At 43.3% G+C, this 25,615-nt stretch overlaps 6 protein-coding genes across 7 annotated transcripts in view; 4 read left to right on the top strand and 2 right to left on the bottom strand.

Annotated features, from left to right (window-relative positions):
• LOC126556713 (mucin-5AC) overlaps nucleotides 1-25,615 on the top strand; it is a 469,299-nt gene that overhangs the window by 169,460 nt on the left and 274,224 nt on the right. The gene's annotated exons all lie outside the window — the stretch shown is intronic.
• Nucleotides 1-25,615, bottom strand: part of LOC126559387 (histone H3.3A) — a 244,656-nt gene that overhangs the window by 154,368 nt on the left and 64,673 nt on the right. The window lies entirely within an intron of this gene.
• The window catches only part of LOC126556958 (hemicentin-1), a 186,995-nt gene that overhangs the window by 114,804 nt on the left and 46,576 nt on the right, over nucleotides 1-25,615 (bottom strand). For both annotated transcript variants that reach the window (XM_050212538.1, XM_050212539.1), the window contains exons 2-5: nucleotides 18,764-18,893; nucleotides 12,356-12,485; nucleotides 10,314-10,398; nucleotides 2,591-2,701 (exon numbers count right to left, since the gene is read on the bottom strand). In XM_050212538.1, coding sequence (XP_050068495.1) covers nucleotides 2,591-2,701; nucleotides 10,314-10,398; nucleotides 12,356-12,485; nucleotides 18,764-18,893 — 456 coding nt within the window. The remainder of the gene's footprint in view (nucleotides 1-2,590; nucleotides 2,702-10,313; nucleotides 10,399-12,355; nucleotides 12,486-18,763; nucleotides 18,894-25,615) is intronic.
• Nucleotides 1-25,615, top strand: part of LOC126557535 (uncharacterized) — a 272,688-nt gene that overhangs the window by 236,540 nt on the left and 10,533 nt on the right. The gene's annotated exons all lie outside the window — the stretch shown is intronic.
• LOC126558554 (lipase member H-like) lies at nucleotides 4,073-5,131 on the top strand. Its single transcript, XM_050214586.1, has 2 exons — nucleotides 4,073-5,043; nucleotides 5,107-5,131. Exons 1-2 carry the CDS (start codon nucleotides 4,073-4,075, stop codon nucleotides 5,129-5,131), a joined length of 996 nt encoding a protein of 331 aa, XP_050070543.1.
• LOC126558559 (lipase member H-like) lies at nucleotides 7,292-8,363 on the top strand. The gene is made up of 2 exons (XM_050214592.1): nucleotides 7,292-8,259; nucleotides 8,339-8,363. The coding sequence occupies exons 1-2, from the start codon at nucleotides 7,292-7,294 to the stop codon at nucleotides 8,361-8,363; spliced, it is 993 nt and encodes a 330-aa protein (XP_050070549.1).

Genomic DNA, 25,615 nt, shown 5'->3' with positions numbered 1-25,615 from the left:
AGGTTTGCAAAATAAAGAGTGATGATGATTAAAACTTCATAGCTTAGTTTTATAAACTACTTCTTTGAAGATTTTTTTTTCAAAAGCGCTTTTTAATTTGGCGGTTAAGAGCTTTTTTGTTCGGTACCAGCTATCAGCGATTGATATTTTTACAAAAAAAATCAACTTTACATTTCGATATGACTTTTTAATAAATTTTTGAGCATACTTGAAAGATTTATAAAACATGTTTAAGATTTCTAAACTCCTCTTTCACTTAATAATATAATTTTAAACAATGTTTATCGTAAACATGCAACCTAAAACCTAATGAACCTAATGAAAGAGATGGAAATTTATAATACACGCGCTAATGTCCACAACCTTCACCAACACCATACTGAAACACAGTACAGAACGACCAAACTGGTCCCGTTGGGTCAATTAATAGGGGCGGCATAAACAAACGAAGATGTAATTATGTGTGCTGCTTCCCTTTGCTTATTAAGCTTCGCGTTCAAAACGACGTGTCGCAGAAGTACCAAAGCATCTTGAAACAAGCCTTAAGCGATTTGGCGCCTCTTCCTCCGTGCCAGCCTAACAGAATGCTAATGACCAACACCATAACAGTTTGCTTGAGCTGTTCGCGAACAGCTCCTCATCTGGAAGTCGGTGGAACCTACCAATTGTGGCAGCCACCATCCACTCAACCGGCAGCCATCTACTGCAGTGCGTTAATTTTTTCTCTCCACTTTATGGCTTACCATGGCTTTCGATTCAATTTAGATTTGTGGGTTGGACGCTACGGGGATGGCGGCTCGAAGGATCGAAGGTCAGAAATGGGACAGTAAACGTGGAAATTCTTGCGCACTGGCGCATGCCGGGATGCAGTGGTGAATCGATTCCCAAGCCACCGCGCAACCAGCGCGGTGTCATAGAACGCCGAGGGGAAAAAATTAATTAACTGTCTTTAGCGTTCAAGCGATGGGCAAACACTCGAACACTTGGCACTTCGCTTGGATCGATCGCAGCAGGTCGGTGTACGAGTGTGCACACGGCATTTACCAGAAAATGGCACACGGCCGTTTTAGGCCTGACCGCGTTAGCCGTGATGGGCTGTTCAGGTAGCACTTTGGGGTGATTTAATCCCATTTAAATGGCACTTGAAAGGCACTCGGCGCTTTTGGAAACGAAACGAGTTCGTCGATTAGTTTAGATCGTTTGCGTTTATGATGAGACGCCGATGATTTTCAATTTGTTTTGTAATATTCCATCTAGCAATACGAGATTACTGTGATGCTGGCAGAACGTTTGAGGAGAACAAGGAGGAGTCTTCAAAATTTGGTACAAAATACTTTTGTAAATCATTTTAAAATGCAGCTTGAACAGAACAGAACTTGAAGTTTTTGAAGACAAACAATGTCGAAAAGACGAATTATTTTTTGCTAAACAAAAATAAAATCTTGTATTTCAAACATCGTTTTCAAAACCAACACGAAGCTGGAAGAAGAAAAAGTAAGCTCGGAGCAATTCTGTTGTTTTTTTTTGTACAGTAATAACATGTACAAATATGGCTCAACATAAATAAAGCATGAGATATGGAAAAGTCCCAGCCACGGTTTGATGTTTGAGCGAAGCAAATGTAAATGAATTCGATTTAGCATAGGCAACATAATGAGGTTAGAAAAAATCAACATATCCCCATCTACTGCCAGAGCAGAGATGCTGTACGAAAAATGGTATACTTTTTTTTCAAACAAATCTCCAGCCAGCAGTTATGCGAAAGGTAAACGAAAACAAAGGGCCACGTTTGAAAACAAAAATCCTTTCGTCTCGAAACAAATATTTCCAAAAGGAAGACCTGTCCTGTAAACATTGTGTACATATTTTAAGTGAAAATAAAAACGAAATTTCAGTCATCTGCCCTGCCTAGAGTTAGCTTCTTTTTGCGTGTTTACTGTCTCCGTTTCTTTTCGCTCCGTGTGGAGCGTGGAGTTGACCGAGAGACGCGACATGCGAAAAGAAAATAAAATATGCTGTCGAGAATTAAAATTTGTTGTATGATAAGGGTTAAGGTTATGCTTAGGTTGCTTGCCATTGTCCACGCTTTGGCACTACATTTATACCGTACACCTTTGCCTGCGGTACAGCAAACCAACAACTGTCCGGGGTGGTTGTCATGCTCGAGGAAACACGGAAGGCAACCTATTTACATTTCTCTTCTCAAACAAACTGGAAACTATGTAGCGCAGAACGTGGTGAAGCGCAGGCAGGGTTCCGTAGTAAGAGTATACACACACACACACACACACACACACACACACAAACTAAAACAAACGGGAGGAAGACAAAGATGAACAAACAAAAAAACTTGGACGCAAAAACATGATTTCAGCATTCTGTTTTCCTCTCGGTGAAAGGCTATCCGAAGCATGGGACTTACCATTTCCCTGTTAAAGTAACCTTTACTATGCGAAATTTATTCTACACCCTGTTTCGGCAACTGACAAAGCAGTTGATGAAAAAAAAAGTGTTTACTACCGGCTACAGAAGCTATCCAGTCAATGTGGGTTGGGCTGAAAAATAGTTAGAAAGTCACCCGAATACGCACCTCCAGTGACGACGCATATCAGCACCAAATCGCCACCCTCCTCGTAGGGTCCGGCATGGGATGGAAGAACGACTCCAGCTTCATTATGAATCTTCGGTACATCGGGTGGTACTGGAACGAGAGACAGAAAGAAAAGGAGAGGTGAAAAAATAAGCTACAAACGTGAGATGAGCGGAAACGAGATCAAAATTGACACTAGAAACGTTTATGTAATTGGTGAACCGTTTAGCCCACCCGGCGTTTACCCGGCGAGCTGAAGGAATATATAAAGTTGAGAAGGGACAGGTTGATGTGCTAGATAGCATAAAGCAACCGCTAGCGACCGTGTCGGATGAATGGTTGTAAATGTATCCTACAGCTTAGCTGCTGCGGTAAACATATGCCGATCATCCCTAATCACCGCCATAAAGCTGCGTCATGTAGGATCCTTTTCAATCCAGTGGACTAATAAGCTGTTTGGAAGGGGAAACGTTGTTAAATAGTGACCTCACTTTCTTGTTATCTATCCGATGTGTTATCTTATTTTGTAAGAAAAATAATCTACAAGAGCCTCAGTGGGAGAAGTCACAAAGACGCCGGTCTTTGCACGGCAAGACTGGTAATCAAATCCCGTCCGAGCTGTTCCCCTGCTATGAGGACTGACTATCAAACTACGTGTTATCAGCAATTCTAGCAAGCTATTAGATGACTTCGGAGGTTGTTTAACCAAGATTATATTCTTAAAACATCTAATTCCAATCTAATGGAACTAAAGCTAAGTCAGCAGTGCAGATATTCCACAAACCAGGGCACGTATCTTCCTCTTAAAACCAAAAATTCTATAAACAAGCACGCATACAATCAAATAAACTAACTAACTTACGAAGGTATTTGATGTCACGTAGTTGAATAGCCAGCCCTTACTACGGGGAACACTAAGTGAAGTCCTTATTTTCCTATGGCTAAAAATGGATCGGCTATGGTGGGTTTATTAACGGCTTATTTATAACGGCTATGGTGGATTTATTACTTCTCCTTGTAAGTTGCGTATACTCAGAGGAGATGCTGCTCTCAGAAGCTATTCTCCCAAGTAAATTTAATACAGCGCCATCTGTTGCCAAACGCCTTACTTTCGAATGCCGCACTGTTATTGTAGCGATCGGAGGTTCATGGTCAACATTTGCGTAAACCACTGGGTGCTCTGTCACTGGGCTATGAGAAAAAGATGTCCCATTTCCAAAAAATTGGGCTTATCCCCCCTCCCAGATTTCGAGAATAGGTTGAGTAAACAAAAATGCCGGCTAGCCGTGTAGCTAGCAATGGTCTGCACAGCGTAATAAAAGTTTTAACAGCTGGTACCCCACTAATCGCTCAATTTCAATTGGCATTCGCAACAAATCGCTGCTCTTTGGGTGAACAGTAAGTTTTAATAAGACGAGCCTAGCTTGAAACATCTTCATTCGGTTGCTAACTTTACTCGGCTGTAGGTGCGCGGGCTACAGCATGTCCAAGGTGCATGTGTTTGTCGTTGTACTCCTCTACACCATCGTATCCGTTGTCAGAGGAGCATTAGATTTAAGACAACTGTTTGGATCGCTGCCAGAAGATGCGTTGGGTAGGTTTTTAGATTCGAACACAGTGCCAACGCCACGTACGACTGGGTTTGAAGCATTAGTGCCAAAGAGAGACATACGGCTGCACTGCACGAAAACATCGGAACCTCGGTTTCAAGAAGTGTTTCATGGTGATTTAAACGCGAAGGCCAAGATCAACTATGCACTACCGATAACCATTGCTATCCATGGCTGGCAGAGTGGTAGTAATTCTACTCTGTTTAACGTGCTTACCGCTCGTTACTTACGCTACGTGAAGAACACCAACTACTGTCTGCTCGACTGGAGACCGTATGGCGAATTCGCGTACCAAATTGCAGCCCGTCAGAGTGCACCCTTGGTGGCCAATTATCTGTTCAACCTTCTGCAAAGCATCGGCATACTGTACTATCCACTGGGGAAAGTGTCCATGATTGGGTTTAGCATGGGTGGCCAAATAGCCGGTTTGACAGGTAAGCTGTTTCGGGGACAGATCGGAACTATCTACGCACTGGATCCGGCTGGACCACTGTTCTCTTTTCCGAATGATATCGGACGGGATCGTCGGCTGGATAGGTCCGATGCAAAGTATGTACAGGTGATCTTCACGACGCGCTATACCGCGGGCGTTGGACAGCTCGTTGGCACACAAAACTTCCTACCGAATGAGGGATACTATCCGCAATCACCGTGCAAACCTAGCAGCGACGATTTGCTTGAAGTAAGTAGGGCGCTGAGCTGTAGCCATCAATATGCCGTTGAGCTGTTCATGAACGCGTTGGACCCAGCCAATCCCATCGTGGGACAGATGTGTATTCAATTACTTGGAGCAAGGGTATGCTTATTTCAGCCAAAGGACCGATTGGGTATTTACTCACAAAGGTAAGAAAACCGTTATTATGCCCTTGAAAAAAGAGTGTAATAATATATTAATATATTTCACAGAAAACCTGGCGATTTTTACTTGTAAATTTAAGAGCATATACGGGAACGGTTCGTTTGTATGATCATATGTTTACCGTTCAGCCTTGAAGCTGCGTCATGCGGAATACTTTCGATGTACCTACCTTAAGGAATAAATCAGTTTAAAGAGAAGCATCATTTGTTTGGTATTGTGTGGTGTCTTCAAAACACATTGACCCAATTGGCCCTCTCACGCGAACGCGAGGTTACACAAATTATTTGTGCCTTTGGACGGTAATCGAGCAGTTCGCATACCATCCGCTATCTTAAGCCTGAACCAAAAGCTTGCGGCAAACGATGATCGACAGACTTCCAGACTCCAAAGTGGCAATGGAATCAACTTCAACGGATTGGCGATGTATCTGGAAAACGTCACCAGCCACAGACTTTCATCCGACCAACGCTCGGTGCTGTATTTGCTGGTGCAAAACAAGGTGCCACACGGACTGCTGCTCGACAGGATGAATCGGGTTCCTTCAGCCTGCTCAGTCTGCTCCCAGCCAGAGACTCTGGAGTACAAGTTTGCCCTGTGCACTAGGGTGTCTAGTGCTTGGAGCATACTGGTGCAGGCTATAGAAGCCATCATCCCAAACCACAACCTCAACTTCCCATTCCTCTTTTTACCGTTTTTAAGTCACAATGAAATCTCCGCCAGGAGTGCCACAAGGGAGCAACCTTGGTCCGCTTCTCGTCATGATATTCTTGAACGACGTCACACGTGTGCTTCCTCCAGACAGCCACCTGCTTTACGCGGATGACGCTAAATTGTACCTTCCGATACGCAACCAGGAAGATCAGCTCCATCTCCAGAATGCTCGCAGTGCGTTCCTGATGCTGTACGAATGGCTTGAAAAGCGCAATCCCTCAATTTGCACGTATACCATCAACGACACTGCCCTTGTCCGTTAAAGCTGCGTCAGAGATCTACGAGTGCTCCTTGCCGATAAGTTGAGCTTCCATGACCAGCTGAAGCTCAACGTTGATAAGAGTAATCAGCTAGTTGGCATTCTGAAGAAGTTTACAAGCGATCTTACAGACCAGATTGCCGTTAAGATGCTGTACTGCTTCTTAGGTCGGTCTGTGGTGCAATACTCATCCGTGGTGTGGTGGCTCATAACCGCACGCTCGTTGGCATGGCTGGAATCCATCCAGCTTAAATTTACACGGTTTTTGCGCTGCTTGGCTAGAGTGTCCAGGTGGACTGCAATGAACGTTGCGCGTTACTTGGCCTGGAGTCGCTGAAACAGCGGAATTGTAACGCGCAGAGACTTTTTGTCGCAGGTCTACTTGACAATCGCATCGACTCGCCGGCGCTGCTCTCTGCAATCAACATTTACGGTCCGTCTAGATCGCTAATATGCTTAAATGTTCTTTGTAAAACCCGTACGTCGTCATTACATGCACCCCATTTGTCTGTTGTAAACTAGTTTTCAAGTTGTTTTAAATAAACTATTTTTATTAAAAAACACGTTGTCTAGCGACATAACGAACATGGTTCAAGTCAATAATTAAATAAGACTTCACATGGGTTTTCCTAACAAACCCTCCTTTTGAACTGAACTATTTTTATGCAAACTTAAAATGATTGAGGAAAATTTGTGAATTTCTCCATTGACGTTCGTAAATCATTCTCAATCGCTTCGCAATATTCCCTCGCACTCATACTTCTACACTGTTTGTGTAAAAATAATTCACAGAAAAGAGCTAACAGCCAAAAACCAACTGAACTAACATGAGATTTTTTTGCATGCGATCCACAACTGCTACAACGTCATCCACTGAAGTGAACAACCTGTTCTCAAGTCGAATATGCTTAGGAAACCCAAAAATGTATCATTTTTCGAGAGCAGAATTCTTAACTATGTCTGTAGAACATCTTTCAAGGCCATCAGAATGGATTGGGTAAACAAAGCCACCTTTAAGTGTTCCGTGTACCACTCGTATAGGTATTAAACTAGCTTCAAGCAACATTTTACAAGTTATGACAGCTGGTGTCTTGTTGTTAGCTTCGACTTCCACATGCATAGCACAACCGTTTCCTTGTTTGCGGTCGCAACAAATCGCAGCATTTGTGGGAACGATGCGCTGTAATAAGACGCTGTGAAGGCCAACTGCAAGCTTCATTCGTCTAACAGTATTGCCGGGCTGTAGGTGCGCGTTCTACAGCATGCGTAAGGTGCTCATTCCTATCGTTGCAGTGCTCTGCAGCATCTTCGGCGATGCCAGAGGAGCTGATTTACAAGACGTGCTGGCGACACTAACAGAAGGTCCGTTGGCAAGACTTCTCGATTCGTTCATTGATCCACCGCCACGAACGACCGGATTTGAAACACTCGTGCCACAGCGAGACATACGGCTGCACTGTACGAAAACATCGGAACCACGGTTTGAGGAAGTGTTTTTCGGCGATATCAATGTGCAGGACAAGATTAATTTCTCCCTCCCGTTGACGGTCGCTATCCATGGGTGGAGGGATAGTAGCAATCTTACTTTGTACAATGCGCTTACCGGTAGCTATCTGCGCCATGTGAAAAACACCAACTACTGCCTGTTGGATTGGAGACCGTACGCTGAGTTCGGGTATCAGATTACGGCTCGAAAGAGTGCTCCTCAGGTGGCCAGCTATCTGTTCGGATTTCTGCAAGGTATTAGTTTGCTGTACTATCCGCTAGAAAATGTGTCTCTCATAGGGTTTAGCATGGGTGGTCAGATTGCCGGTTTGACAGGCAAGCTATTGACCGGTAGAATTGGAACAATTTACGCACTCGATCCGGCTGGACCTCTGTTTTCCCATCCCTTCGATATTGGACCGATGCGACGATTGGCCGGTACCGATGCAAAGTATGTGCAGGTGATCAGTACGGCACGTTACACGGTAGGATTTGGACCACTTGTGGGCACGCAAAACTTCCTACCGAATGAGGGTTACCATCCACAAGCACCGTGTAAGCCAAAGGACGATGGGATTGGGGAGTTCGCCAATGCGCTGCGCTGCAGTCATCAATATGCCGTGAAACTGTTCATCGACAGTCTGGATCCGGCCAATCCTATCGTGGGACAGAAGTGTACAAAAGTGCTTGGAGCAAGGGTATGCTTATTCCAGCCAAAGGACCGATTGGGTATTTACGCCAAAAGGTAAGATATATTAGCCTTTAGGATAAGGACACGGAACACATACGAATGAATGCGATGAAATATTTTAATTTTTTTCCAGAACACCAGGCAATTTTTACTTGTAAACGAAATCCCGTGTGAGGTAATGACGCACATCACAACATTTGGTCGAAAAGGATTCATAAGAATAAACATAAAGTATGACAAATACCACATACGAATGCTAAATTTGTCTTAAAACTCCTCCGAAAGAACCTATCTTATTGCTAAGCTGATGTGGTGCAGAAGATGTTAAAAACGCTACAAATGGCACTAAAAGTATGAAGCTTAAAGCTTAAAGAGTGCCTCATAAAACTCGAAATGATCTCCTAACCAACAGGTGAACGATGATGACGATGATGGGAGCACCCTCCAGCTGGTGGCGGGTTTATTGTTTGCAATCACCGAAAGTGTACTGCATGCTTTGCATTTGCATAATTTAAATCTTGTGCTGTCGAATCACACCGCTTCCAATGATGTGTTGAAGATGCGGCTACGTACCCGGGTGTGTTCGTTTTTAATGCTTGCCACACCCAACACGCACACTACTTTGAAGATATGCTTCTGTCTTGACGGTGTCATTCATCTCAGCTTGCCACTCACTCTGGAAGGGATAGGCCGAACGGTTGGGATGGAAAGCAATTTCGTTGATGATAGCCACACATTGATGATTATATGCAGGGTGGGCTGTAAAAAACCGGCGACGCACTCACGGAAGCCCTGCACACACCCTATGCGCGCTACGCGAGCCGTTTGATGTGATGTGCCGCCACTTGGCTACGACGAAAAGGCTTAAATAACGTTGGACCGTTTTGCTGCTGAGTGTGTTTCGCTCTGTGGCCGTTAAATGGCGGCTCTTGTGTAGCAGCTTTCCCCATGCGATGATGCTGATTACGCAGGTGAAGGTTGGTAAGAAGACGGGTGGTGCATCATTTTAATGTGACGCTCTGAAGGAACTCTTCGCTCAACAGATGAGTTTTAAAAAGATCATTTAAACGCTACCACTCGGGAAGGAACTGGGGTGCTGGTCCGTCGAGAGATGGCCATAATGCGGTACCCATGCAATTACTGTGCACCCTTTTTGTGTGATTGCTTTGGACTGATCGTCGTTGGGAGGCGGGTGGGGAGAGTTGGTGGGCGCGATGCTCGTTTGGTTAAGAATAAATCATTTTCAGAAATGAAATTTAAGGAACGATTTTTGTCTCATTTTAAGCAAAATACAGTACACTCAACAGCAGAAACAAACAAAGCACCAAATGCAATTAAGCATCAACGACCGGAAACGCATTGTGGTCAGCGGTGTTTGAGACGGATTTCAACTCCTTTTGATAACCGTTTCCCCGGAGGAACGAGTGCGCATTGTTGCGAGTGAATGTTGCATCCTGAATAGGGCGGGTGACGCATTGTTCTAAGCAATTGTTTCTTTGCAACACGGGTTTTCCCAATTAAAATCATTTCTCGAAGTGAAGCGTTCGCTCTCTCTCTCTCTCTCTCTCTCTTTCTCTCTTTGCAGTCTGGTAACAAGTGCAATGAACCTCAATGTTTGTAAAGAAACCTTTTTGCAGAAAAGCATCTCATCTTTGTTTTTGCAATTTTCGGTAAATTTTTCTGTTGTGTGTTGTGTGCCTTATTGTGAGTGCAAAATGTGAAGTATTGGCGTGTTTCCGTGCTTCAGTACAAACTCACACAATCCGTTAGAGACTCAAACCAATGCACAAGCTACCACTAGTGATTGTGAATGGTGTGATGTCCACCCCCGGAAAACAACATGTTGTACGAAACAAAAACAAGAAAGAACTTATAATTTTACAACCATACCACAAGGGCTACATTCCGGATAATCTGAGCAGGAAAAGTGATTATGGAATACGTTCGCTTTATTAAAATGCGGTGACACTTAACGAATATGAGAAGAGAAAAGACTCCATTGTTCAGAGTGTGTGTTTAGGATGTTCCATAATGATTGTATCTAAAGCAGCAACAAACCAATGCACGTTCAAGACGATGTGTGATTGTATTGCGATGTTTTGACTTACCCACAATTTCTAGATTTACATTACTATTTTTTGTTGGTGATAGTAAAAAGTCCACACGACATCGAAAGATTCCAGCGTCCTTTTTCTGTAAAGGGAAACAAGAGAGTGAAAAATTATTGATCTGTTGTTATGACTGCAAGGCTTTATGTTTTTTTAAGGAGGAAACCGGGAAAAAAATCAGCATCAGCAAGCCTAAAAAAGCGATAAAGCGATAAAATAGATTATCATCGCTAATCGACAGCTTATTTCCCGACATAATTCGTGGAATAGTTCCCATCCACTAAAGTCTCTATGAAATTGTTTTTAATTCAAATTTCGTTCCGAAAAGGTTGCCAACCCCTCTGCTAGTTGGTGTGTCTGAAAGGCGCCAAAAATACCCGACACGCTTAAGCTCTCTATTATTCACACAATCGACCGACCATCCGCCAACAGCTCATCGCCATTCCGAATGTGCAAATGGGTCTGAAATTGGACCAAAATAAATGACCATTCCCGTGGGGCAATTGAAATCTCGTTTCGCCGAAGCTAATCCAACCAGATCCGCTTGCTGCGCGGCAAGCAATTTCACCATGGTAGAGTGGAATTCCCCTAATGATCGTAATATATTTTCACTTCCCACCATCGACACATCGACAATCGATGGCGAGCGTCTTGATGGGCCCAGCAAGACGAGAATGTTGGAAGATTTCAAGAAATAATCTCTCACCACAATCTACCAGTCTACCGTTTCTGGCACCGTTGGCTTCTCGGTCGTGATAGAATCGGTTGTAGATGAGATCTTTTGGACGGGATGGGGAATCGTATCGATTTGCGATTCTAATCGACATTCGTTGAGCTTGATCATACGATACGGTGGATTTTTGAGCAAGAATGGAAACCATTCGCCACCAGTCAACCGTGAGATGCACCAATTAATCGTCGATGAGCAGAGAATCAATTGATTTCGATTTAAAATGCGAAATAATTTTCCTCCGAAGACGGGCCAACCTCATGCAACTATGAAAACCCTCTGTTCTTTTGGTGATTTTTTGTTGAGTAAAAGTAACCTTTTACTTAATTCGTTTGATAAGCCTGTCCTGTTGGGAGTTTTGGGTAAAATCTATAAAAATTCCAAAGAAGCAATGAGGGAGAACACATTTTTCTTATTCGCTTCTCCCGAAGGAGCTGAGCCAAGTGCCTGACCGAATCAAATAATAGTTTTTCGTGTTGGAAATCGATGGCACAAAAGACTGTCGCTGCTAAAGCAGAATGCAAATTTGACCACTCTCTCGCTTTGTAGCTCGAATCCTGCCATTCTTTTCCGTTACTGAGTCATTTTAATTCCAATCGTTGTTCTATAGATTTTATGTTTTTCCTTCACCCAATTTTTTACAATCCCTTTGAACGATACAGTCAATTGGTGGGAGCCATTTCTTCCCCGAAGCCTGTTCGGTATGTTGGTGTGTAAAGATGGAATTTCAATTCAACAGTCCGGTTCGATGTCGGTGACAGAATCTTCTGATGGCGTATTGCTGCGATGAATAAAAATCAGTGATGCTTGAAGTGATTGAGTGGCAGGTTTCGTTAGAGAATTGGAATGTAAAATGGCGTGCAAAATGCAAACGCCGGTCCAGTTGGATAGGTAGGATGGCCCGATCGTGGAGCAGAAAATGAAGAACAAATATTGGATTATTTCGAACGTTAACATCTTTCCTTGGCTGATTGATTCTTCACACAAATTGTAAAACGGTAACAGTGCGAAAGTAAATTTGCTATAGAAAATCTTATCGGTGGACGCATTTTTCATGGGTATTTTTATTTTAAAAATTGAGGTTTGTTCGGACAAGACAAAACTCGATCAGAACGAAAATGATCATAACAATTGTGGATTGTGTGTCAAGGATAAGGTCTAGCAAAGGAGAGATGTGTTGTTATTAACTGATTTTTGAGCATCAACAATTTTGTATCAAGGAATGTTTTTTTCCTTAAGATCATTAGATATTAAGAGCAAGTTAGACTTCTTCAACCACGCTAAATGATTCGACAGACAGCATAATACTAACCTGAACAGGGCTGATGACCAGCATCGCCCGGCTTTGCTCCCGTGTCGTTTTGAAGTTGGCACGATCTTCTAGGATGGCTACATCCTTCCAATGTGAAGGTGAGTTGACGTGAGGTCCACGAGTGTCGAAGCTGTAATGAGATGAAAAAAAAAAATTGGCATAAATATGTTTTTCGGTATATTGTTTAAACCTTGGTGTTTCGAATTATACGTTAACAAATAAAATTCAGAGAGACAATAACACCTATTTTTGGGAAAATAGTTATTATGAAAATTTAGGTCTAATGCCCAACACTCACTATCCTTAAAGTTGTATCCTTTTTTACTAGCGATTCGCTTCCTAAGAAATGGCACTTGTTATGATCCCGGGATGGACCGTCTATTCTAACGAATATCACCTCTCACCAAATCGAAACCTTAGGACAGTCATACAAGTTAATGCTTCCCTTTTCGTATACGGCGTGGTGTGTTTGTGTGTATAGAAATCGATTCAATATCTCCCAAGCTGCCCGGTTCCCAATCATCCCCACATTCTATTTCCGGATTTCCAGCAGCTATTGGGGTAGTTTGAATGTGCGCATTGAAAAGATTTTTAGGTCAGGGGACTTTTGACATTTCATTCTATTTGTTGACATATCCGGACTTTACTTCTATAGCTCTATAGCGGTGAAGGTAAAGGTAAAGGGAGGTGATTTGCATGGATAAAAAGCGACGGTTCCGTTCCCCCTTGCACTCAGTCTCAGGTAACTATTACCTATCCTATCTATTCCGATTTTGTGACGATGGCACCGACGATGACGATGAAGTTCAGACTAGTATTTGGCCAACCGGTGCGAAGGTCGTTAAGGATGGTTGTATAGAAGAAAAAAAAAATACACAAGAGGCGAGATTCAATATTCTGATTCGGTTGAACGGAATCGAACGGGAAAGCTTGGAAAGTAGAACGACCAAAGTAATATCCTGCCGCGGGGGAGTCTCCATACTTGATAGGACAAATGAAGACGTTTTTTTGACAAATAGCTTGACTTTCAAACCGGATAGTTTCTTGCCCGATTCCGATCGTTCTATTTATACATCGTACTATCCCTAATTGGGCCCTAAGGGACAGAAGCAGAATTTGGGACGAATTAAAATGAAGCGTAAAGCATTGGTAGTGAGTTTATTTTGCCATAAATTGTGTTGTTTAGCTTTCCGTTTTCACTTGGAAAAATGGAGGCAAAATTTTTTTGTTTACCTCCCGCCGAGCGAAGATTGCGAGCGGTTGCGTTTTGTCGATAATGTGAAGTGGTTTGCGGATTTACGTTTACCCCATTCTATGGCTCCTTCCGATAGGTGCATTGTTCTGTACCACCTAACAGTGAGCATGACCGGGTGCGCTGTGTTTGGACGGTTCTGTGCTTGACTTTCGAGTCGATTTCTCTTCCAAGGTTTTGACCTTATTTGAATAATCTTGCTATTGGGATCGGTATCGGTATCGGATTAGCTAGCAGTTTTGGAACCTGTAGCACGTATCAATTGCACCGGAGCTGGTGCGGAAGCTAGATCCGTATGGAGCCGAGTAATGCTTCGCTCGTAGCATGATGGTCCGTATAGAATTCCATGCACCAGCTTGCTTGAAGTGTCTAAGCAATGGAAAGTTGGCATTTGGAGTTGAGAATTCAAAGCTACACAGCCATCCACATTCACACACACACACACATACACACCTAAACAATCAAACCGTAGGTTCTCGAATGCCCGGAGTGGTTTGACAGCTTCTCAGCGTCATCTTGAGAAGATGTTGCGTCTCGAGTGGCTGGTAGGTTCTAGTGGCAAAATGTATCGATACCATCGTCGATGAGCACTCGATTGCGAAGTGGCACTGTTGCAGAATGTGACTCTCCGTCGGGTTCGACCCAGATACCCCCCTGATGGAGTATCGATTTCGAGAGGGCTAGCCAATGCCACCACCACGCCACATCTACAGTTGTGGTTCATTAAGAAATTCGATCGGTCCCGGGAAAATGGGTACGACCGTACGAGAGTCGGCGTACACGTGCCGAACGTTTCGAGCATGAAGTATTTGTGGGTATGCGATAATGATGGTTGGAAACGATCGTAATCGAATTGTGTTCCTTAGAAGTGAGGCGCACCATTTATCGACAGTGAATGTACGTTTTGGGAGGTGGAGTGTTTCCGTTGAAATTGGGCTATATTTGTACGCGCGTGTAAGGCTTTAATTTTGTTCCCATTAGAAATAAATTGTACCATTTTGCTTTATTTTTAAATTTTATTTGTAGACCGAATTTGATGCTCCACAAAATATGGCACTTTCGGTTGAAAAATCCATTTTACGAACGTTGCAAGAACCGTTTTTTTTCTCGTCTATTCAAAACAACAGACACAGGTTCAACCGCATCTATCCGACTTTTCCTATTAATCACCTTGATTGACAACGTATTCAACCATCATTCCGTACCATTATGTGGCATCGATGATCTGTCCCCAACGATCCAGCCGAGCGCTTCTGGGTGAAGTTCATTGTTATAATCGAGACCGCGGAGGTGGTGCCCGATAACTTCCATTAGCGGGAGCTCTACCACCATCCTGTCAGGATGATGCCTATCTGTATGTTGTGTATCTACAAGGTAAAAACGACCGCTCCACTTTATCATTTTTTGTCGACCCAGGCACGGTAAAGCTACCGGCGTGCGTCTTTTTCGAGAGAATCCTCAGTCTACCTTCCGCACGATAAACATATTCAAATCTATCCTATTCACATCCACTCGTGCACATACAAAACACAGAGCTTTCAGCGTGTGTATGTGTGTGGATGTCTGACTTATATGGTTGGGTGCGGTAGGATCTTCCCGTACGCCCACAAACCCTACCAAACAAATCCATTTATTTTGGAAGCTCGTCGTGTTTTCGTCATCGATCAAAAAAGAAACCAACGAAAAAAAAGAAGGAGGAGAAAGGTTGAGTGAAGTACTTTCAGACGAGCTTCTGTGTCAGCTAAGAGCATTTCCCTTATTGCATGTGAATATTCGTCGTACCAGCAAGGAACGTCCTTTTTTTTGCTGGGACACGTGTGGAAACCACTCAATATCACTATCACTTACTTTGGATTTTATCAAGGTTGGTTGGCGGATGTGGGGCAGAGCTTCTTTGCGTTTTGGCGAAAAGCCTCCCAAACCAGCAGCCCAAAACCGACAGTACAGTTATATTCGCGCTAGTCTAACGTAGTTGCACGTATACACACGCATAGGCGATCGATCAGGCGACCAAGCTAAAGGATACATGGGACCGCTACCATCAACCTTTATCCATCGTTTGGATCGTAACAAACGACACACGATTGGGGCGACCTGTGTTATTTTTCTGTGCCGATCATTCGCTACGTATTACAGTATGCAGTGCAGGAGGAAAATTTATATCCATGATGTTCAGGAGATTATGGCGTACACCGCTGCGATGGGTGTTTGTCTAGCAAGGGTTTTGGTATTTCTTATAGCGTCTTCTAATAACTTTTTTTCGCCTGCGCTCTTTAAAAACTTTGGAATTACGTTCAACATATTTTTAAATTGTCCCAGGCCATGAAACACAGTAAATTGTAGATATTTGAGAAATGAATAAAACTTAAAATTAATTTTACTTTCTTATTTAGTGGTAATATGTTTGCCATGCAACAAAAAAAAATTGCATCTCAAAAAGTTTAAAGTTGATATGCTTTAAGTCAATAGACGAAAACATGTGATAAGTTTAATGAGTGGTTGCCGTTAAATGGCTTTATGTAGTGTAAGGTATAGTAGCTCATATGAACAGGCAGTAGGACAGCACTGTGCGAATAGCGGTAAGAAGAGTGCACTGAACGCTGAGCGATGCGCTTGTTGATCTGTGCTAACTTTCTCCTGTAAACTGAGTGATGAACACAGAACATTGTTAAAAACATGTATTTACTCTTGATTAGGACAAAAATTGTAATGTGAGCTTCTAGCAAATAATAGCTCAATATGCATTTTTTAAATGTTATTTGCATATCAGTCGGCGAGCTGTTCTGAACGCTATTCGCTCAGCACTCAGTGCACAGTACTCTTCTAAGCGCGAATGATTGATGGCGGATGATTCCACACCATCCTCCCACCTCAATCTGGGCCTACCACGCCTCCTCTGTCCGTGTGGTCAGTCTAAAACGACTTTCTGAGCTGGGTCGTCCGCTGAGAACAGTACAGCTCGTCGTTGTAGCGGCTCCTCCATTGTCCTTCCTCATCTACGGGGCCAACGATCCTTCTGAACATCTTCTTCTCGAACGCGGCTAAGAAGGCTTCGTCTGTTTTGGACAGGGTCCATGTATCAGAGGCGTTTGTGACATGTATGTGCGTTGAGCTACCAGACTTTTTTGGTGCGGAGCGCACTGAGCGCACTCAATAAGGCGAGGGGAGCGATTGAGGTAGCTCTGTCGCTCACGACCGAAAACTAACTACAACTAAATATATAAATATGCATTTTTGCTACAAACTAGTTCATATGTAGGTAAGTAGACAACACAAAACGCAATAAGGTTTCGTACAAATTCGCACGTAAACATCACACAAACATGCATAATCTAACATAACCTTATTGGTTGATGTCTTGACAAATGGAATACTTAGGTTTTGCGCGCTATGAGAAATGCTTTGTGTTTTTATGTTAAATATGCTATATGCATACATATACATCAATTTTCTCATGTACTCATGGCGACCTTTCGTTGCCACAGCGCTGTCACAGGGCATAAGGTGAGCTAGTAGCGTCATTTCGTTCGGTATGTACCCGGGTCCCACTCACAAGCTTGCGCGTAACACCGACGAATAAGAAAACGATTTCTCTGTAGGAAGCTCGTGAAAAGCGAGCAACAAAAAAAAAACCCACCAAAAATTCTATGCAAAGCCATCACTTATGAATACACAAGCATTAGACAGCCGCTTCAAGGTGCGACTCGTCGAGGATGGCACACGGTGCGTACTGCAACAACAAACGTGGGAACGATATCTTGTTTGCGATCCTCATCACATATCCAATCCAATTTGCGTTCCACTGGAGAGTGTGCAGCCTGTGCTGGGAGGTAGGAGCAACTCCATTGGGTGTTGAAAAAAAATCTGAACCATTTGCCACCACGCGCCTTGCTTAGCGGAGTAGTGTGAGTACGAACGAGTCGGTTCGGCTACACGTTTGATGCTATTCCTGCTCAATATTATTATGAAAATAGACGATATGTTTATGCTGAGGATGCTGCCTGGCACTGCCATTGCTCACATTAAATATGTGTGCATCTGTGGTATGTTTCGCCTTGAAACGATTCCTTGGAAAAAGGATCAGACTGCCGTGTGAGGTGATATATAATTTTACTCACGCTGTTCATGCGAAAAAATGACGTTTACCTTCGTTCCAGGAAGCAAACCAAAGAAAAAAGGGAAAAAATCGTGTGAAAAACGACACAAAGTACGGCCTGAAGTGGAGGGAAAATGGTAGTTAGATTGAAAATTGTTTTTCATCCTAAAGTTGGGTGGTAAAGTGGGTGCTGTGATGGTTTTTCTGTTATGTTTTGCCCTCTTTCGATTTCTTGTTTATTTTTTTTCCGTTCAGTGCCATGAATGTGTTGATCTTTTCATCAGCCCCGAGCAGCTGAACGGTTTTTGCTACCGACTTTGTCAACGCGCGATTGGCACGGGAAAGAAACGAAACGACGTGCCTGATAAAGTTATCGATATGTAAATTATTTTTTCTAAACCTAAGCACGCTGCTCCACCATCGAGATTGTCGCTGGGTGGGTGGAAGGTTTCTCTTTTCTTTTTTGTTGCCCCAGCTTCAGTTTCAAGCGCGACACACAACATTTTCAACCCACTTTTTTGCACTCCCGGGAGAAGAAGCCATGCTTAACGTAATTGGTGCGAGCAAGTTTTGTCGTGGGTTTGCCACCCGAGACAGCCATCGGTCGCTGTTGGGTCGTGTAAAACGAGAAGATTGATGGTTTGAATATTTTACGATCATTTCGTCACCATCGTCGGTAGCGTTGTGGATCACCATTTGCAGACACGAATAGGAAAAAAATATGAAAATATAAAAACCCTCGAATCAGTGCGATAAGGAAGGTTTAAAGTAGGACTTTAGCGCGATGATCGGTGTCAACGTACGATAAATTCACGAATTATTCGAAATCACAGACAAAATAACCCTCAAGAGATAGAGCGAGATGTGAGATGTGGACGATGAAGAATGAATATATTTATTCACGCACGTCTTGCCATGCGGTAAACGATGATCATGTTTAAATCATTGACTGTTCCCGATGCATCGAATCCAGTTGAGGCGTACTAACAACATTTTTCTCGGTTCGTACACGAGACATAGTTTTTAAATTGAAATGCAACCTTTCGAAATCTTTTCTTACCTGTAGATTGGTATGTTATCCTTGTACCACACTACCAGCAGAATACGATCGTTCGTGATATTGGACGAGACGTCGCATTTAATTTGCGCCGTCTCATTCACCAGCACCTTCTCCAGGTGAGTCGGCACATCTGAAAAGCAACGGGAAATGGCAGAGAAAAAGGATAATTAATAAATAGCTGGGTCAGTGAGCATCGCTGTAATGCTATAAATAACGCTGCTGACATGCTCGAAACTCGTCCATCACGGGCGCGTAGTATTAATTAGGTAAAATTATAGATGATTGTCCTCGAACAAAACGAAAAACTCGCACTCATTTTGTCTGTTCACCGGTTCTCCGTCTCTTTCTAGTGAAACCACACGCACAATTACTCTCATTTTCTTATGTTTGGGTCACCTGATGTTTGATTTGAATGATAGCATAGAAAACAGCTCCGTGTTTCGTTTTTGTTCCCTGCAGTGGAAGTATCGTTACGAGGTCAAACTAACCGCTCATTACCGTTGGGAGATAAAATGGAACTGACCGTAAAAATGCTACTCGAGGCAATGGTTGATTAATGGGCTTCGAGGGCACCCGAGTTCGCTGTCATGCTTAACGATGGTAATGATGATGCCTCTTGATTCGAATTAGTAATGACGATTACCATCATAAAGTTCATCAATCCGAACTGGGTGATATAGAAATATACTTAGACGAAACATCGGCTCATTGGGTCGGCTAGGACAGCTGGCATTAATGTAAAACATATAATTAATTACACACTCATTTCTTCATCTTGAACAGAGAGTATAATGTGCAACAGATTCTAGTTCTAATGCACCATTACATCCTGAACGTGGTTCAAACATTACTAGTTTATGCTAAAAATCTGCTAACATTTTGAGTGCTTCCTTACGATGCGAATCTTTGTCCTTTCTAGAGAGTAACATAAGAGTACACGAGAAACCTCATAAAGCTGTGCGGTTATTGAATTTCGAAACACTCTTTGAACACAAACTTCAAAGGGAACGCAAATCATTTCACTTTTGTTCAGTTAGGCATATCATTTGCAAACCTAAAATAGCTTCGGTCTAGATGTCCTTTTGTGCACTCATTAGATTAGCTTTCATTGCTCTGCACCCAACCAGAAGTAGCAGAGCAACATCCAATTTCAAATTGCATTGAAAGACTATAGGCCCTTTTGCGCTCAACATTTGCCATCAGAAAATTGCATCTGATGCATCTTCCGGGAGTTTCATCGGGTTCGATGTTGTCGTGCAGTACACGTTCTACCGTAGGATGTTTCCGTTTACTTACATCCAGTGGTAGATCATTCAGGATCACCGACCTTTCTGAAATTCATTGCAAACAGCATTAGGGCTGGTGTAGGCGACATCGGTGACGGTCTTCAAACGGCAGGAGCGGAATTCCATGCGGACCCTCCCTATCCAACTACGTGGTATCGGTAAGTCTAGTAAGCCATCCAATGACCGGCATGACCTTGGTGGTCGTTAAGCCAAGAAGAGGCATTGATACAAGAATTGGTATGTTTTAGCTCAAGTACAATGATAGATAAGTGATTTAAGAAATTTATTAAAAAATACTGGGTGTTGGCCTGGCACTCTAATATCTTCAGAAACCTTAGATGAAAAAGAAAGACATGGAGTCCTCGGACTTAACAAGAATAAAAGAAAAAACCAATCAAAATGTTTGCCTTCTTTTGTCAGAAGTTAAAACTTTGATAGGTTCAACGATAGCCAACAAAGTGAAAATGGTGTTCTTAAAAGTTCGGTACTACGAAGCACAAGCTAACAATTTACTACAACCTTCGCTTCGGAAGATATTGCGTAGGCCAGGAAGAAGAACGAGGCGACTCAAACTGTAACAAATTTATCATAAACGACCCTCACCGCACACCGCATATATTTCCTGCGTTTGTGTCCCCGCCCCGGCCAAAATCTTGCCGTTTTAGTTCGGGGAAATATTGAACAGGCACCCGACAAACAGCACGTAAAAAGCACTGGATGACTTTTCCGGAAAATGTTGGGCCGTACACGAACCTTCCAAACCACCGTTGGCAGGTCACCCTACGGTGGGCTAGGTAGATTACAATGTCAGCCTGTTAATTCTTGCTGCAGTATGATGTTGGCGATGAAATATGAGTGCCCGGTCTTGTCTTCGTAAATGGTTTGTGCGAACAACGAACGGTGGGAAGGGAGTTTGAGTGTACGTAGGTTGCTATCTGGAACCCTCGGGGATGGGATGGGACACAACACAACAGCAGCTTCTGTAACGAGAAAAAGCAAAAGGAAGACTTTTCGCCTTCGAATGGGAAATGGTGGAAGCGCTGAAGCTAAGGTATGGACATTCGTTTCAAAACCACAAGCAAAATGAGCATGGACAGGCACGGTTGACAGCAGCAAGAGCAGCAGGTCAGGTGTGCGTATCTTTCGGTGTACACAAGGGGGTATTTAAGAGGCGCTCAAGGGTGGGTAAACGATGCTAAAGACACACGACGGTACCAGCTGGTACCAGTGTGTCACCTGATCCACCTGGTCCGGAAGTGACTTATATTTAATCACAATAAATATTATTGCACAAAAGGTGTGCCTCACAGTGCCTAATCCGATGGACGTTGGCTCGGCATGCCTTTGCTTGATTGAGCATTCCTAGCCGGGCAGGGGTGTTAGATTGAGAAGATTGGTTAGCACAAGGTAGGAGATTTTCCCTGTCATCCTGGACAATGACATAAAACCATTGCTTGCCGTCAGCAACACAGCAAAACCGATGAAGTGAAACATATTCCAAGGGAAGGTGTTTCGCATCCGCATAATGGGAGGGTAAGAAAAAAAAAAGCCAATAGCTTTCGACCAGGCACGGTTGGTAATCGGTTTCTGCCATCTGGTTGGGTTGGATTAGTTAAACGAAACAATTGATATTGCGTTGGCAGAAGCTATCGGCGATAATCCCTTTTCTCGGAAGGTGTTGAATGTTGTTGCGCGTTACAATTGTCTACAAGGGAGGCAACTTTTTGGAAGAAATCAAAATGATGTGAACGGGAGTCAGAATATAGGAGTATTACGCAATTTTTGATCTTGGTTTACGACTATAAAATACAAAATCACAGATAAAAGACAAAAATAAATAGTAAATTTTCCATTATCAGTTGAGGTGTGTCTCTGTGGCATTCAACGTATCAAGTGAATTGCATATGTTCAGGCTGATTCGATAAAAATTGACAAAGTAATTCTAAAATACTTCGTCACATTGTACATTCATATTGCTTCACATTCAGCTTTGCAACTGATGTTACGACTGAAGCCTAACTGAAATATTGTTTGCTTTAGCTAGCACAATGTTCATATCTATACTCATTCGTCGATTTGCCTACGGTCTCCATTTTACCGTCCATTAGCATGATTGTTTGCGGTACCAAACCGAGTGCTTCTAAATGATTTGATTGGTATGTTGACACAACGGCACACGCAACAACCCGGAGACACCTGAAAGCAGTAAAAGAATAGCTTAAAGCTCTGTGAACTTCGTCTGTACTTCTGCCTTGCCTAATGTGCTCCAAATTAGAACATCTAATTACCATTCATTTGTCAATGAGAACGATGATTTTCGGAGGCAACCACTGTACGCTCCGTTTGGCAAATATGGAAGGGGTGGAGTTTAATAAAATAGTTACCCATCTCCGGCAGGTGGAACATGCTGTACGCAGTTGTTCACGAATGAAAGGTATTTCACCGTGTAAACATAATTCAAATAGATTGCTAATATTTGTCATTCGGTTAGTTTTCTGTCATCAATTCCGAAACGTTTCTTACCCATCACGCACAGATTTAGCTCCCTCGCGGCAAGGTGAAACTGGGCCACGTGGGTCAGGTTTGCTGTCGGGTTGGGTTGGGCACAAATCTGTCAACAGTTGCGCGAACGCGGGGCCTTCGGCGACAACTCGTTCAGCACTTTCGGTCGCGTCGTTTTATGATAAATAGCTTTGAATAAATTAAATGTCAACAGTGAAAACCCGGAAGTGGCTCGTCTCGGGTCACCACCACATGGACTCCGCTCACTTTTCGCCATTGCTATGGAGAAGCAATTGTGGACCGCTGCTTAGCTTAATCCTTAATCCGTTCAATATCAACGGGTGCGGTTCGGGTTTTGGCCTTGGTTTCGTCACATTTTTTTTTTCGCTTCCAAGGAAATATCATCCAAAGTCTTGTCAACGAAGCGAACCGGGCACTGTTTGCCAACCGATCGATGGGGTTGTGCGTCACTCAACGCGCCTGTGGAGTTTCTTTTTTTAAATTGCCCGCGTATTTCTCCGTCATCGAGCTGACAATCATGATGCTTGTGTCAATTTCAGCACGTTCGTTGCGAGGCGGGGGGTTTTTTTTTGTTGCTGTAGCTGTACAATGTTGCCCTTTACCTACGAGTCGCAATCAGCTCGCAATCACTCACCCTGCTGCGATGGTGATAAATTGATCCCAATTTAATTTTGCGCATCAAATTGTCAAAAACGACCGGAATCGCCACAAACGAGCTCGGGCAAGCTTGGGCTCTTGATTACACTGATATTCTACCGTTTGCGATACCTTCTTGTGGCTCCCTCTTTCTCTCTCTCTCTCTCTGTCATGAAATTCTATCACCTAGCTGCTCAACGAAAACGAAAGGACAGCGCGAAGAACATTTTCAGCACAACAATTTTTGCTTGTAGCGGGACCATCACCGGCAGCGTGTTTGCCTTCAATTAGTGAAGTAATTATGTTTGATCTTTCAAAGCGAACCCGCGCATCGACTGCGATAGTTGATTGAGCAAAGTGTGGTGCGTTTCCGTTTTGTGGAGCGTCTGGGCGCGCCTGTACGCTTTACAGCCAGCAAAGGAATCTATCATGTTCCGATTGGGGTTTTGGAAACAAATTATCGCTCCGAATACCGATACGCTCGGCGCAGTGTCGTGATTTCTATGATGGAGGGAACTGAAGTAAGCAATCAAGCGTTTCATTTGCTTAGGACGAAAAATTTTGAAATCAGCGTTTGTAGCATATAGATACGGTATGCCGGTGCAAACGGTTGAAACATGTACGGAAGCTGAACAGACGTTGGACTACATCAACGGGTTTAATCATTGTACGATCGCGCGGCGCTAACAGGACGCTCATATTTCACCTGTGGAATCTAGCGCGTACGACTTAGCAACGTTGAACGATAGCGCGTGTCCCAGAAGAGGAAAACCATACTCGAGAGCGGATTAAGACTTCCTGGGATGATGTGTTTATTTTTCAAGTAAAAAAAGTTATAATAATGAATAGATTTTCAGTAATTTTCATAACAAAATAACGTTTATAATGCCACAGTGTATGCCAACAGAATGGAACCTTGAATCGGAATTCAAGGTGTATTGAAATACATAAAATTTTAAACAACTGAACATGATACGAATGTTTAAGTAGAATGCTTGAAAAGCTTTCTCTACGTTATTAATTCCATGCACATCTCGCACCAATTTCACCTAAAAATAAACTTCACTATAGCTCTATTCCAACCCATGGCGACTTAATGTGGGTTTCTAATTTTATATTCCTGCACCGTGCTGGCTACCGGCGGGTCGCCGAGGTTTCCCGTTCGAAGCAAAATGAGTCATCCATCATTGTGTGTAATGAATTCATTTTCCCATTTGAAAAATTATGAGACACTCGGGCGTACCAGCGTACCGTGCGCCTTTCCATGGCCAAGGGCTTTCAATTTTGCACGAAATTTTGCCCAGCACGTTTTGGCATTCATTTTCCGGTGCCCGGTTCCGGCCGTGGGTTGCCATCGATGATCACTCAAACGGAAACGGATCGCAAAGGAAGCAGGGGGCTTTCGAGGTGGTGCGGGAAGGTGGTGGAGTAGGAAAAGCTGGAGGATTGATGAGGTGGAAAGTTGGCACATTATTATGTTGCCTGCCGGCATTATTGGTACCCCGTCGCAGTGCCCGGTCATTATTTCTTCCAGCTCATCGACCACCGCCGAGGGGTTGATTGGGATGAATGTGCTTTGTGTGTTTTTTTTTCTCTCTTGCTTACTGAAATTGTATTGTGGGTGTGGGAAAATTTACATTTTTTTTAATTTCATCCGCTGAGGATGAGAAAAAACGTTCGGAGTACGGGGTCGATTTTGTGCCGTCGACTTTGTGTGATGTTGGAAAATGAAGGATGATTTTCTGAGAAACTCACGCTACCACGAACCAGTCTTACCGATAATAGTTTTCTGAAACATGTATTTTACAATCGGTTATTAATGCTTGTTCAAAGAATATGCTTACATCCTTTCATGCTGGATAGAGGGAACGTACTCCACGTACGTATTAAGGATTGAGAAAAGAGAAAACAAACACCAACCTGCTGTACAGCAACTCAAACGGTACATCGTACAGCTTCACTCTCCAACGTACCGACAGCATAAAGTCTAATCAATTCTACATTCAATTAATTTTGCTCAACGATGTGTTAAATAATGTATTTCCATGGAGAAAATAAAACCCGATTGCTGCCGAACACACACACACTAGCAAGCGAACGATCGTTGGCAGTGAAGAACCATTTCATCTCACTTCATCTGCTACCAGCCGCCCATTGTTAGGTTAGGACGTGCGGATGGGAAATGAGCCTGCCCATCGAAGGGTTGGGAATACTTCGTTTTGCCAACCGATTGGCATGTTGCTGTGCGGCATAATAACGTTGACGGTACGCAAGCAAAAAAGAGCAACCGAGTATCAGAGTACGTGTACGTGTACCACACAAAAGCGTGCACTGAAAGTGTGGCAACATCTAGACAGCGCACTTGCTGCCTTTAATTGCATCATATTTTATTGTGTGCTGCTATCGA

This window comes from Anopheles maculipalpis, chromosome 2RL (genome assembly GCF_943734695.1).
Source record: "Anopheles maculipalpis chromosome 2RL, idAnoMacuDA_375_x, whole genome shotgun sequence".
Lineage (NCBI taxonomy): Eukaryota > Metazoa > Arthropoda > Insecta > Diptera > Culicidae > Anopheles > Anopheles maculipalpis.
Note: the sequence above shows the minus strand (reverse complement) of the source record. Positions and strands in the feature narration are given on the sequence as shown.

What these genes read in the sequence shown, in the direction of transcription:
- LOC126558554 (XM_050214586.1), top strand. Translation starts at nt 4,073, where the DNA reads ATGTCCAAGGTGCATGTGTTTGTCGTTGTACTCCTCTACACCATCGTA. An exon ending in TTGGGTATTTACTCACAAAG is followed by an intron (nt 5,044 to 5,106) that starts GTAAGAAAACCG and finishes TATATTTCACAG; the next exon opens with AAAACCTGGCGATTTTTACT.
- LOC126558559 (XM_050214592.1), top strand. Translation starts at nt 7,292, where the DNA reads ATGCGTAAGGTGCTCATTCCTATCGTTGCAGTGCTCTGCAGCATCTTC. An exon ending in TTGGGTATTTACGCCAAAAG is followed by an intron (nt 8,260 to 8,338) that starts GTAAGATATATT and finishes ATTTTTTTCCAG; the next exon opens with AACACCAGGCAATTTTTACT.